This window comes from Pseudonaja textilis, chromosome 3, assembly GCF_049901715.1.
Source record: "Pseudonaja textilis isolate UNSWEBS1 chromosome 3, rPseTex1.2, whole genome shotgun sequence".
In the NCBI taxonomy this organism is placed as follows: domain Eukaryota; kingdom Metazoa; phylum Chordata; class Lepidosauria; order Squamata; family Elapidae; genus Pseudonaja; species Pseudonaja textilis.
The window spans coordinates 32,385,081-32,398,894 of NC_141992.1; the positions used below are offsets into that span (position 1 = coordinate 32,385,081).

The 13,814-nt window shown below is 38.4% G+C and overlaps 1 protein-coding gene across 1 annotated transcript in view; it reads left to right on the forward strand.

Moving 5' to 3' along the window:
* The first annotated feature begins 609 nt into the window (after positions 1–609).
* Positions 610–13,814, forward strand: part of SNTA1 (syntrophin alpha 1) — a 50,694-nt gene continuing 37,489 nt past the window's right edge. The window contains exons 1-2 of the mRNA XM_026697645.2: positions 610–1,199; positions 5,218–5,403. Of these exons, the coding sequence (XP_026553430.1) occupies positions 926–1,199; positions 5,218–5,403 (460 nt within the window). The 5' untranslated portion in view covers positions 610–925. The remainder of the gene's footprint in view (positions 1,200–5,217; positions 5,404–13,814) is intronic.

Sequence of the window (13,814 nt, forward strand, 5' to 3'; positions counted from 1 at the left end):
AAACTGAAAAGTCGGAGATCCATTAGATCACCTGCCCCAAAGTTATTCACATTTTAAATGTTAATTTAAAATTGGAATTCAGCCTGAACTGCTATTAGCTACATACCGAAAGTCACTACTGATTATAAGCCTTGTGGAACACTGCACCTACTCCAACAAGTTTTCAAACTATGGTTTACAAGATTTTTCCAACAAGGACATTTATGCAGCAGGTTAATCCTTTCCCAATTTGAAAAAAAACAATATCTACATCAAAGTGCCTGGCTCAATTGTGTTCTTTTTGGGGATTCTGTTCAAGCTCTTCTCTAAGTTTAAATAAAAAGGAAAATGGTGCCCTTGACTGGTAAAGAGCAGAAAGTGAAAAGTTATGTTCTGGAAAGGAATATACTGAAAGCACCTCCCCATTACTGTGGAAATTCCTTGGTACAGAAACTTCACTGTTAAACTTTGTCCTCCCCTAATAGTGGAGCCCTGACACTAAAAAATAAATAAATGTGGCATCCCAGGTTTTCTGAGGGAAGACGTGACGGTACGGCTGGCAATGGCAGTTAAAGACGACGGCGACCAAATGACGAACTATGAGGAGATGAGAGGAAGGCCACCGCTCGCGCTGCCCTTCTGCCCGGCTAGGGCAGCAACCACGCTTCCCCCCAAACGAGCCTGGGGTATTTGGCCAGGCGGGACGTCACGCACGGGCCTCCAGTGCCGGGGAGTCCCCTCCCGGGGTAGGAGAGGAGGGTCCAGGGGCGTCTCCCTGGGCGGGGAAGCGCTGCCGGGGACGGCTAGCTCACTCGGCGCTCGGCTGGCCGTCGGGTCGTTTCGGTAGCTCTTCGCCGTAGGCACGTCCCGATTACAAGCAAGCGGGAGGAGGCGTTGAAGCGGCGGCGGCGGCGGCGAGGGCGGCTATCCGAGGAATGCGCTGAAGATGGCGGCCGGCCGGAGAGCGCCCAAGAGCGGCTTGCTGGAGCTGCGAGCGCCGGGCGAGCAGTGGCTGCGCGTCTTGGTGACTCTTTCCGAGGACTTCTTGAGCGTCGTCCCCAGCGCTAAGGGCTCCGAAGAGCCGCTGCAGCCGCCGCCCAGCCCGGTGCAGCTGAACGGCGCCGAGGCGTGCGCCCTTGTCCCGGACTCGCTAACCAACATCAAGCGCACGGTGCGGATCGTCAAGCAGGACGTGGGGGGCCTCGGCATCAGCATCAAAGGTAAGCGGGAGGGCGAGACGGGTCGGGAAGGTGTCCCTTCGCTTCCATTGTTCTCCCTAGCAACTTTTTTAATCACACTTTTGCTTTTCCTCTGCCGACCCTGGTTTCAACCGGCTGCTTTTTGACACGCCAAATAGCTGTGGGCCAAGCTACACTACTGGATTCCCCTCGTAGTACAGTACAGCTGTCTGCTTCGTCCCCCGGACTAGGGGTTGGCTATTTTGGGGCACCTGAGATCTAGCGTTCGCTTTCCTGTAGCGGGACCGGGAATCTCTCCAGGGTTAAAGAGTTCTGCTACTTCCTTTTACTAGCCGCTTTTGATTTCCTGCAGTAAATGACCTTTGAAATGATTCTTCCCGCCTTAAGAAAAAAGAAACCAAAACTCCAGAGGATGGGGAAAAGGAGAGCAGGAAAGTCCCAACTGAAGCTGGAGCGAAATTAAGGAATTTATTAATTGCAGTCGAGCTCATCCGCCCCTGAGGAACTGGAACTGTTATTAAAGTTTGAAAGTCGCAACTTGGAAAGAATGCTGCATTCTTCTCTTAGCTTGATCTTAGACATCTGCAAAGTGTATGGTTTGCAGACTAAAAATCATGTCTGAGAAACTATGCAAAAATCCCATGGAAGAATAGATGATGTAGTCTCTCTCTCCCTCCCTCCCCCCTCTCCATCCCTCCCTCCCCTTCTCCCTCTCCCTCTTCTCTCTTCTCTCTCCCTCTCCCCCTCCCTTCATGCCACCCTCCCTCTCATCTACTGGATAAATAAAGCTACCCTATCTTAATGGGCTTTATCTTGAGGTTTTTTCAAAATTATAATTTATACAATTATAATTCGTGGAATTTATGTAAATTTTGCTCTGCAGGATCTGATGTTTAGGTTCCATTTTTTAAAACATAATTATTTTTAAGAGGAAGGTTTTCCGACTGAATTTTCTGGCTGGATTTGTTGATTGTGGTAAAGCAGGTAGCTTGTGGCTTAACATGCTGCGTGAATCCAGCATATCATATTTTATTCAATAAGCAAGAGCTAGACATGCCATAAATTAGCGCAATGCACGAACCAAGATTCTGCTTCAATGCTGCACTGTGAAAGTCCAGGGCTGCTTGGTGTTTACAGGTAGTCAGGTGTGGCCACCTATGTTCCCCCAGATTCTGAATCCATAGGCTACAGTTGCTGTTACTACTGCCGCTTGTGAATATGTAAATCCATAGTAAATCTATATTGCTCCATTTGCAATGTTTGCCCTGACATCAAGTTCAAAGCTTAGTCCAGTGCTATGCAGGAGCTTCTTAAATATAGGAAGAACTTTTTAGGGTGGAACAGTATTAACAATGCAAATCCTATATATGCCTATACCCAGTTAAGAATACACAGGACTACATATTAAAACTACTAAGAACTCTTTATTTTGCACAAGTAAGAAAAAAATACAAATTGTCTAATTAATTGCTGATGAAGAAATGTTAAGTATCCTTAATAGATATTTAAATTACAAATTTATATAAACTTGCCTGGAAATATATTCCTTTAAATTCAGTAGGACTGGCTTCTGGATAACTATATAGCTTTATATTGCTGAAAGGATGAAAGAGGATCTCAAAAAAGCCCTGAGACTGCCTGCCTGACACTCTCTCTCTCTCTCTCTCCCCTCCCTCCCCCCTCCTTTTCTCTCTCTCTCTCTCTCTCTCTCTTTCTCTCTCATGATGCCTTTAAAATTGGACATGGTAAAACCTCTGAATTATCATATGTATCACATAGGTTTGACTGTGAATTATAACAGTAATAGACCAATATATTTGTAGAGCAATCGGTTCAGAGAAGGCTGGTCTCATGCTTTAGATACCACTTTTCAAAACCATTGCTTAGAAGAGCTTCTTGCCATCCTGGGAGAAGACAAGGCCACACTTCATTAGTCTCTAGCATGGCTCTTGTATTCTTATTTCTTGTGACTGCTCATGTGGTCTAGAAAGCAGAAGAGGGGAAAATAAGATATCCAAAGAATGTTTCTTTCATTTGAATGTAAAGGGTCAGAATTACAACAGGCAACACATTTCTCCATGAGACTTACACAGATGTAAAAGACTATGGGTAACAGGTAGATTAGTAGAATAACTGGAGAGAATTAGATCTTCTCAAATAATGCTTTATAAAGCATTCTGATGCCATGTTATCTTTGACCTTCAAATTGAGAAGGGACAGCACACCTTGTAGAGAAAAGGGGTTGTCATTTGCATCTAAGTGTCATGGGAACTGTAGAAAACAAAGTTATCACCACATCTATAAATAATACTCAGCCTGGTTGGTAAGTATGAATGTAAAGTGAAGGAGTCAGTCTTTTTCTGTCTTATACATCTAGAGAATCTGGCTTCAGTCCATAAATACTTGCATTGCAATAAATTTCCTAGTCCTGAAGGTCCTATGAGGATTTGGGAGATGTGGGAGCATCTAATCTTGCATCTTCTTTGTGTAATCTTATTAATGGCATTCCAGGATTTAAAGATTGTGCAGATAGAATCAGTTAATGAAAACAACTAATTTGGGCTTTCTAGTTAGAGGAATATTAAATATTCAGACATATTCTCTTCATTATGAGCCTCGGTGGCACAGTGGTTAGAGTGCAGTACTGCAAGCTACTCCTACTGCAATTTGGTAGATCGAATCCCACCAGGCTCAAGGTTGAGTCAGCCTTCCATCCTTCCAGGGTGGGTAAAATGCAGACCCAAATTATTGGGGGCAGTATGCTGACTCTGTAAACCACTTTGAGGGGGCTGTAAAGCACTATAACATGGTATATAAGTCTAAGTGCTATTGCTATTATGCAGATACTTTCAGGTAAGAGCTAAAAATAGTGTGTTTACATAACATTACAGATGTGCTGTTATCTAATATTTTTAGATCAGACTTGTCCTTTAAAATCCCATTTGGGTTTAGAACTATACTTCTCTGTGGGAAAAGTTTTATTTTTGCTTTTTCTAAAAAGAAAAAGACAAGGAAATATACTCTGGATTACTGAGCTTGTGTAGTTGTTCAGCCACTGCAGAAGTCAAATTGGGCAACTCTATTTAGACTCATTTTTGATAATTGATTATGTGACATCACATTGTTTTTCACTCCTAGTAACCACTTGGATAGAGTTCCTCCATGATGACCTACCCCTAACTTGGTCCTTCAAGTCTCCCAACAGTAGGCTCATCATCACTGTAACTGAGTCCATCCACTTTGTTCCTCAACTTCTCTTTCTTTCTACCTTTCCCAGCATTAGAGCTTTTTCCAGAGAGCTGGGTCTTAAACTTAAATATTAAGGCTTAAAATGTATTAAGATATTTTGTGTGTGTGTAATACCTATGGCACAAAAGTTCTGTCTTAAATTTAGTATGTTGGGTGACATACTGAGTGCCAGAGTCCTGAAAGAAATGTAAATAAAGTGATGTAAATAGTTATTTTTCAACGATAAAAAACAAATAAATAAACCAAAACAAAATCCAATACAGATATGTTTTATCACACAATATATACATGTGATATAGTATAAGATTAAGATCAATCAAAATATAATAAAATATCTTTCAAAGCTTAAAATACAATATTTCTCAAGTAAAGCATGTAAAATCTTATCTATAGTACATATCTATCTTATCTGTATCTAGAATGTGGATAAGTAGTTTTATGAATTGTGGATAAGTAGTTTTATGAATTATTTAGCACAACATTTATTTTGTATAATTACCTCATCAGAAAAAAATGTTGTTTTGCACTTATCTCTATTTTCACAGCTGGGTCATTTTATAAAAACTGCTCTTGTTCAGATATCTTTTTTTCCCTGTAACAACTCCAGAAATGATCCGGAAATGTAACTGACTCTATCCTTAATTACCACCCCTTGCAAAAAAACAAAAACAAACCAAAAACACAAAAAGAAGGTACAAAAAATATCAGGGAAGCTTTGTTTGTTGGTTTGTTTTTTCATATCTTTGTATGACATCTTCTTTAGTGGCTTTTATTCGGGTTTTATTTCCAGGTGGTCGAGAAAATAAAATGCCTATCCTGATATCCAAGATATTTAAAGGGCTGGCTGCAGACCAGACGGAAGCGCTGTTTGTAGGGGACGCTATCCTTTCCGTCAACGGTGGTGACCTGTCTGATGCCTCACACGATGAAGCAGTGCAAGCTCTGAAGAAGACTGGCAAGGAAGTGGTCCTGGAAGGTAAGCAGATCGTTCTAAGGTGGTTGAAAGATGCTGAGCCACTCCCCACCTCCATTTATGACATCACCCAGGGTTATGCTCTGGTTACCATGACCAACAGTCACCAACAGGATTTTCCACTGCGTTATTTCTGTGCAGTACAGGTAGTCCTCAACTTATGGCCACAACTGAGGCCAACATTTCTGTTGTTAAGGGAGACCTTTGTTAAGTGAGTTTTGCCCCATTTTACAATGTTGCCATAGTTGTTAAGTGAGTGACCCGGTTGTTAAATGAATCTGGCTTCCCCATTGACACCGCTGGTCAGAAAGTTGCAAAATGGGATCACATGACCTTAGGACACAGCAGTGGTCCTAAGTATGAACCAGTTGCCAAGCATCCAAATTTTGACCACATGATCATGGGGCTGCTACAAAGATCGTGAAAAGTTACTTTTTTCAGTGCCATTATAACTTTGAACGGCCACTAAATGAATTGTCACAAGCCGAGAACCACTTCTAAATGTATAAATTAACATCAGGCAGTGATTGTTCCCCCCTCCATGATTCTCATTCAGTTGGATGAAAGAGAATGCTTTGCAAAACTTATCAAAGAGAGGTGGGAGAAATTCATTGAAATTCTCACAATTAAAGTATGGTGTTGTACACTTATTTAGTTGCAAGTAAAAAAACATCCAGTCAGTTCTTTCTATGAATTTGATAAGGTCAAATTGGTATGAACTTCATAAGGTAATTTTGTGCTCAGTTCTAATGTAAATATTATTCCTAGCTTCCTGTCCTGCAAATTAGAACAAGCAAAGATACTCTGATCCTTTAATTATTGATAAAGATGCATGAGGACTAGTAAAGCAAGATGATTACAGAGATAAGAGCTCTGCAGTTTAAAATATCACAGATATTCTGGTCAAATCCAATCTGTCCAATCCCAATCAAGCCAATCAAAACTAAGACCCTACACTGCATTGTGACTGCCTGTCTGATTATTTCTGTGTATTTTGCAGTTTATGTATCAATTCAGTGGCAATCTGAATGCAATTAGGAGTACCCAGCTTTTCTTAGAAATAGTCGGTACAGGCAGCTATTAGCAACTTAAAGAATTAAAACTGCGGTGTTTTGGATTTGAAGAACCCTTTAGAATATTGTGGAGGTAGAGGGGGGGAGTTCAGACAGCTCCCATCTGCAGTGTCTTAAAGCCGATGCATCTTTTCACTGGATCACACAAAGACGTTGCAGCTACAGCTCAGTCTGGTAAAAGATGTATTGGATCTAAGGAGTTGCAAACTGATGTTACATAAATACCCCTGCACAACCCATGACACTTTCCCCCCCTTTTTAATGCAAAATGTTGTGCAACCCTAGACAGATAATTCTTATTTCCCCTTGGATTTGTAAACTGGTTGTATTGATCTTTCAATATAGCAATATAACTCACATGCTCATCAGTTCTTAGAATAGCCTGCTGTAAGGCATTCTAAATGGATCTACCATTGGAATCTAGCTACGATTGATAAGAAAACAGTGGCCAGCCTTTTAGTGGGCGAGAGTCATTTGTAACTATTACAGAAATGCATTAACTTCCAGTAGAGGTGGGTTTTAATCTATGTTAAAGGTCATTTGGACTCAATACCTGCACATCTCCAGCATCTTCTCCTTCAAGCAGAACCATCTATCTGGTCCATCTATCTCATATTGGGATGCTGAGGGTTCTTCCCTTCTCCATGCGTGTAATTCAGACAATGTTTTTCTATTGTTGCTTCTTTTCTGTGGAACAGCTCTCCCTCCCCCCGGGGAATCTGGATGGGTGCCTCTCTTATAATGCTTAGAGAGTCAGTCAAGGCAATAATTCTTCATGGAACTTTCCATTTTAAAAATTGCTTTTGAATATTTGAGATGGATCAATTGATAGTTTTCTCAATTATACGTTCATTTTACCTGCTTATATTGTAAACCACCAAGAATGTTTGTAGTGTGTGGTAATAAATATAATGAAGTAGGTAAACAAACAAATATCACCCACCTGTTCTTTCCTAGAAATGTATGCTTCTATCTCCTGTAATAGTTTAATTGCAGATGGGATCTGGGATTTCTTGTCCTCAGTGGAAACAAAATATGCCAACTCAACATCTATGCAAGAGAAAGATTGACTAGCTTCGTTCTTATTCTTAAGTCAACTTGAATGGTAGCTTTTGTTATATATGGAGCACCAACTTTAGCTGAAGAGTCACCTGGCTGCAGCAGAAACTTTTTTTTTCACTGTAGTAATTAAGATCACATCCCATAGTTGCATTCTGTGACAGTGCACACTGTTCTAGCCTGGCACAGCTCATTGGCTTCCAGTCTTCACCTATAGTTGTTCAAACTCAAAAGACGAGTGCTCAGAAATTCAGGGATAGAACTCTAATTTTATTATAGATAAAATTACAGACACTAGAAAAGCAATAATTAACAGAAAACTAACAACTGTGAGCTTGTATATACTAGTCCTAAGACTTTCGTTTTTTCTACCTGTGTATCCCAAGAAGCTGAGAGCCTATTGTTTGTCAGCAGAAAGAAATTGACATCTTTGTACAGGTAATTCTTATTTACTGACTGACTTTTCAAAGTTACAAAAACTGTGGGGGAAAAGCTTACCAGCCAATGCCTGCTTTTTAAAAAATCTTTGCAATGTTCTTCAGTCACATGACCACCATTACAGTCAGTACAGTATGCCTAGACCTGTGCCTGATCTGTGTTTTTTTTTGCCCTCCCTCTTGCAGAGCAGAAAGATAGAAGAGGAAGGGATAACAAGGGAATAAGCAAGCATACATCAAAAGCAATGTGCTGGTTCTGTCAGCCTCAAACCAGATTTATGGATTCTAGATATTTGAAAATTACCAAAACTACTTGATCAGAATATATGAAACTGATTACTGGAAATATATTTTACAGAGACTTGGGTTTGTTAATTCCTATTATTTGAGTGACGGGGTGGTAGGGGAAGTATGGATTAGCTACTTCGGTCAAGCAAAGGTTGTGTCTGGTGAAATTTATCTATCATTTTGGGGAATTGTAAGCAATTACAAATAATTACACTTATCTGGGGGGAAAATCTAGTATTTCCTGAAATCTTTAGGCCACTATGTCTCCTGTGTACCCAAATACCTGGATAATTATAAATATACTGGACATGCCCTTCCATTCGTATTTGTATTAATTTGGTTTAATACTTAAATAATTGAAAAAAATCATGAAGACACATCCAAGTTTTTCCAAAAACTTGGTTTGTACAATCATGAAAACTTGATAGAAATAATCTTCACTGCCTCCTCTTTCTCCTTAATTCCAAGAAACTGAAAAGAAAGTAAGTGGCTGTTGTTTCAGAAAGGCAGTGGAACTTCTTTTCTTTATGGAATTGAGACTGGGTCTACAAGTATCAACATTTCTTGTAGAGTCTGACATGAATGGTATTATTTTCTCAGTGGAAATCCTAGGTTTATAATTTCAGCCCTAGGAAAAATAGATGTTCCTCCTAAGATTGGGGACAGTTTTCAGTGCAATAACTTGTCAAATTACTCGATGTGTCTCAAAATAAAAGGGAAGGAGGAGGTGGTGGCAAGTTCCTGAAGTCTGAATCTAGTAGAATGTTTTTGATGTGAATCTTCTTACAAGGAATCAACATCTTTACCACACCCCTAGCTTAAAATCTCAATATAGAAATCTGTTTCTTGTATCTGGTTAAAGCCAAATAGATTTGATTTTAAAAGATTTGGATCTCTTCCATGTTTAAGAAACAGTTTTCAGTGCCATTTTCTGCAGCTAACCCTCTTGACTCTGAGCTCCAGTCCTTCCTTTGAAATCTTATTACTTGCATCTTCTTTTGGTTTGGCTAATACAGTATAGATTTGTTCAACTTACTTGTCCATATTGCTGTCTATGAATAATGATGCAATGATGCTATTCTACAGGCTGAGATAGGATTTCTATAGCACAAAACTCAACATTTCATCAGGGGCGATAGAAGTCTGTTTATAATGTTAAAGAATAGTTGTGTTTGCTTTTCAACTCTTGTTTTCTAATCTGTGCGTTACATACATGAACCTTCATTTATAATTCTGTATTTCTTATAATACTCCACACTTTAAGATGGTTAGTTTACTATTACTATGGTTACCAGATTTGCAATTATATGATAGCGTCTTCTAGTTTAAAATAAATACTGGCTTTCATTTTCTTGCAGAATACATCTGAATTTTTGTAGGAGAAAATTGTCATCCCATAACCTCTTGCTAAATCGGAGTGTGGAACTTGATCATCCAAGGAAAGAGAGCTGGTGAAATAATGAGTTGAGGATTTAAAATCCTTGCTTGGCCATGAAGGTCATTGGTTGTTAACCAGCATACTGTAATTTATTGTATAATGTTTTTGTAAAGCCCTATAGTAAGTGGGACAATATCTTCATCAGCTTTTCCCAACTAACAGAATTCCTCAGTGCTGCCTCCTGGAAGAAAGACTGCTTTAAACTACTTTAATCCTTGCAGATTTTAGGTAGAACAATAATAAAGCAAATTTTGCTCATTTCATCACCATCAATAAATCTTTAGAAATCATGTGGGGAATATGTAGCTTTTCAGGTGCTTTGCACTGCATCTCTTTTTATTCCTAGACATTAACCATTGATGGAGGGTTGATTGGAATTGCCATTCCCACTCCACATGGGAAAGACAGATAAGCATCTGTTTCTGTTACTTGAAATAATCCGGGAGAGATCCTGAACTTCATTATGAGTTTAGGTATCTTGGTTCTCGTGAGCCGCCACTGATAGTTGTCCCTGAATTTGAACAAAATGTCAGAAATACTCCTTAACTGAACAAAATCTCTCTTAAATATATAAAATGTGACTGGTGTAGAGTTCGACAGAGGATTCCAGAGAAATATTTTTAAGGCAATTTTTGCTGTTTGAATTTAGAGTTAGGGAATAATAAGAGAATCTGAAAAACAACAAAAAATGTGCTATTTTTAAAAATCACATTTATTGTCACATTTATAATCATATCAGTTTTCAAGCATCACAAAGTACTCAAGTACATAACTGGATTTCAGCTCATTTGGAAGAGGGAATTAAAACAATGACATTAATAAAGCACTATGCAGGCTTAAAAATTTTACTGAATTTTTCTTACATCACAAGGAACCCAACCTACATTGAAGGAGGTAGATGGAAAACCTACCGTAGGGAAAATACACCTTAGCTTTTGGCCCCTGTGTAAAACATAAGATTATGAGAAAACATAAGTTTCTAGTTCATATTATGTGTTCGATCACTACTTGTATTAATCTATTCTATGTAGTACTTGTAGAAAAATTCTGGACTGCTTTATGCAAGCCATGAACCCATGACTGAACAGAGAAGAGAGATGGGTTGTTTTTCATTTTTGGGTTATGAAATTGAACACGACCAAGAGGGCAGAGCTTGTATGTTCTGCACAATGATAGAGGGAGAGGAAAGAATGGAAGGGTGGGGGAAAAGGCTAGGAGAGGATCTAATTAAGAGACGTGGCTGAGCCCAGCTAAAATTGGATTGGATTAAGCAGAGTCTCAGAAAAGGGAATCTTCAAGCCAACTAGGGAGAGGGGAAAATCAACAAAGTCACAGTAGAGTTAACATGCCTGAAAGAAGCTAGAGTGTGCCAGGAAACCGATCCTTTCTGAAGGTTTATGATAAACCAAGGCAGAGCTTTGTGAATATTCCCATATTCACCTGAGGCTTTTGTGAGCATTCCTCTCAAAAGATTTGAAAAATTCTAAATTAATTTCCTGCTTCCAAGAGGAAGCTCCTACAAGAGAAAGTGATCTACTGCAGGAAGTTCTCCCAAGAGATCTCCCTGAGATCTGTATTTCAACTGATGGGGCATGGAACATGGAAAACTGCAGGACGGGGTTGGCTCCATATAGTTAGCATCTTTCTCACTGTTAGGTAAGCAGGCTGGGACTGTTGAGAATTAAATTTTGCAAGCTTGGTAGCATCACAAATTGCTTACTGCTGACCTAATAGAATCTTTTAAATCAAATGGGATTTATCTGTATGGTTAAAGATCTAAATTAGATCTTTCCAGTTAGTCTTCACTCAGGCTTCATGACAGCTATCTTTTAATTACTTGGATAATTAAAGCTGACATTTTTCCTTTTTCTGGCAATTCTCATAGTGTTAACAAAAAGGATCTCTGCATTTTTTGTTCTTTTGAGTGGCAAATTTAAAAAGACACATATAATTGCCATTTTTTCAGTCCAAGCATAGCACTGATAGAGCGACTATGTTTCTCTGTTTAATTTGTGATGAATCTCAAGGGAACTGCAGATTATGCTGGATTCCAAGATGAAATAGAATAATATTTGGATCTGATCTGATCTGATCTAGTGCTCTTACGTAGTCCAGATTCTGTTTTTACAGTAGCAGCTGTCTATGGGAATTTTACAAGTTGGTCTGGCTGCCATAGCTCTCTCCATCTCACATTCCCATGCAGTTTGACTGACATTCTTTATGTCCTTTCCAGCTTTCCAGTTTCGCTTTTTGACATATCATGATTAGAATTATGCTATACGTTGAGTATGGTCACATTGTGCTTTCTATATATATATATATGCAATGAATACGCAGTTTTATTTTCAGTTAATTTTCCTAGAATGGAGATGTTTTGTATATTCTCCTTAACACTGAAGAACTCTTTTTTAAAAAGATTTTCATAGCCCTATTTCTATATTTATTAGAATATCTTTTGAGTTCTTTTAAGATTGCTTGCTTACAGCCCATCTAATATTATACAGTAACTTGAACATGATTCAGCATGTGTTTCAGAATCTGTTTCATTTAAGCAAAGTTGCAGAAATAATATTAAATTTACTTTTGTGGGGTTTCTGCTGTAGGAAGAATCCCAGGAAATTCTCTTCTAGCCTGTCTTTTTTTTTTAAAATAGGATTCTTACAAACCTCCACACATAGGTAACACTACAGTAGCAAAATCTATGGGTAATGTTACTTGGTAGTAATCTAGATTCATATCAAGGCATGTGCCCATGATTGCTGGCAACACATGGTGCGAGTGACCGTGATTGCCTGCCATCTATTCATATCCCCAGTCCAAATCTGTTGGATGGAAATTGGTTTTAGGTTCCATGTGAAAATAATTAGAGTGTAGTTTCTTCTTCTAAAAAAAGAATTGAGACAGATGCAGCTCCAGAATTTAGGTTCTCTCCTAGAATTGGCTGAAGAAAGTTATATGACCTGGCTAAGTTAAAATGATATGAATGTAAAGAATAAATTAGATCAGCTCATTCACTTCTTCATTCCTCATGCTTTTTAAATGTCTTGGTTTTATTTATTTATTAAGTTGACATTTGTGGGAATGATTCAGTTGGCCTGCTCACAGTTAATTTAAGAACAAGTTTTTCTTAGTGTAATGGGGTTTATTCAGGGTAAAGTATACAGGATTGCATCCTAAAATGGACAGGGGGCTACCTGCCTTAGAACTCATCCTCATTTAAAATACCTCAAAGCAGTTTCAACAGCATATTTTGAAGTTCATGATTTCAAACCATTTGTTTTCTCCATATTCTGTTCTGTTATCATATAAATTCTGAAGTAGACAGATGAGGTAGCCTAGTATATTCATACATTAAGGACTATCTATAACATGTTGCAATCTGCACAAATTGTATAGCTGTATAATTAATAACCAAAGCCAGACACTTTTAAGTTCTCTTGCATTTCCAATATCCATAGGATTTTAGCAATGCAATCTTATAAAGCATTATGTTTTAATTCCTTTTCAAATTATTCTTCCGTCTCTCTGTTTTTGGTTTCCTTTTGATTCTTTTTAAATTATTTGTTGTCTTCCTGTTCATTTTAATTTTTAAAAAGCTATTAAAGCCTTCCAGTATTTTGCATAGGTTGAAAAGTTATATTGATGTTCCTTGGAAAATCCAGGGTGTATTTTTTAAGAAGCTTTTGAAATGAAAAAGGTTAGGAAAAGATAATTTCTCATTCAAAATCTAGCCCACCTGCTCATTAAAATGCTTCTCTTTTGAACTGCTTTATATTTATGAACCTTGGAAAAAACTATTTTCAGTGAATGATTGATAGTGAACAAATACAGATTAATGTTTCAGTGTTTAAGAATGAAATTTCCCTTGTATAGTAACAAATTACTACCAATTCATTGTGCCATATGCACGTATAGCCCCAAATTAGTACTGCATTGAATGAAGGAGACGTTGTCTTGTTCAAAAGTTATAGGGTACTGAAGAAAAGCTTTCCTTCCATGGAGTTTATACTCATTCTTTGTATTACAGTTGCCACTGGTCTAAGAGTGTCAGTGGTAGTCAACAAGTAGCTTTCAAATTTCACTGTATTTGTGGAATGCAATGACAATAAAGGTATTCTA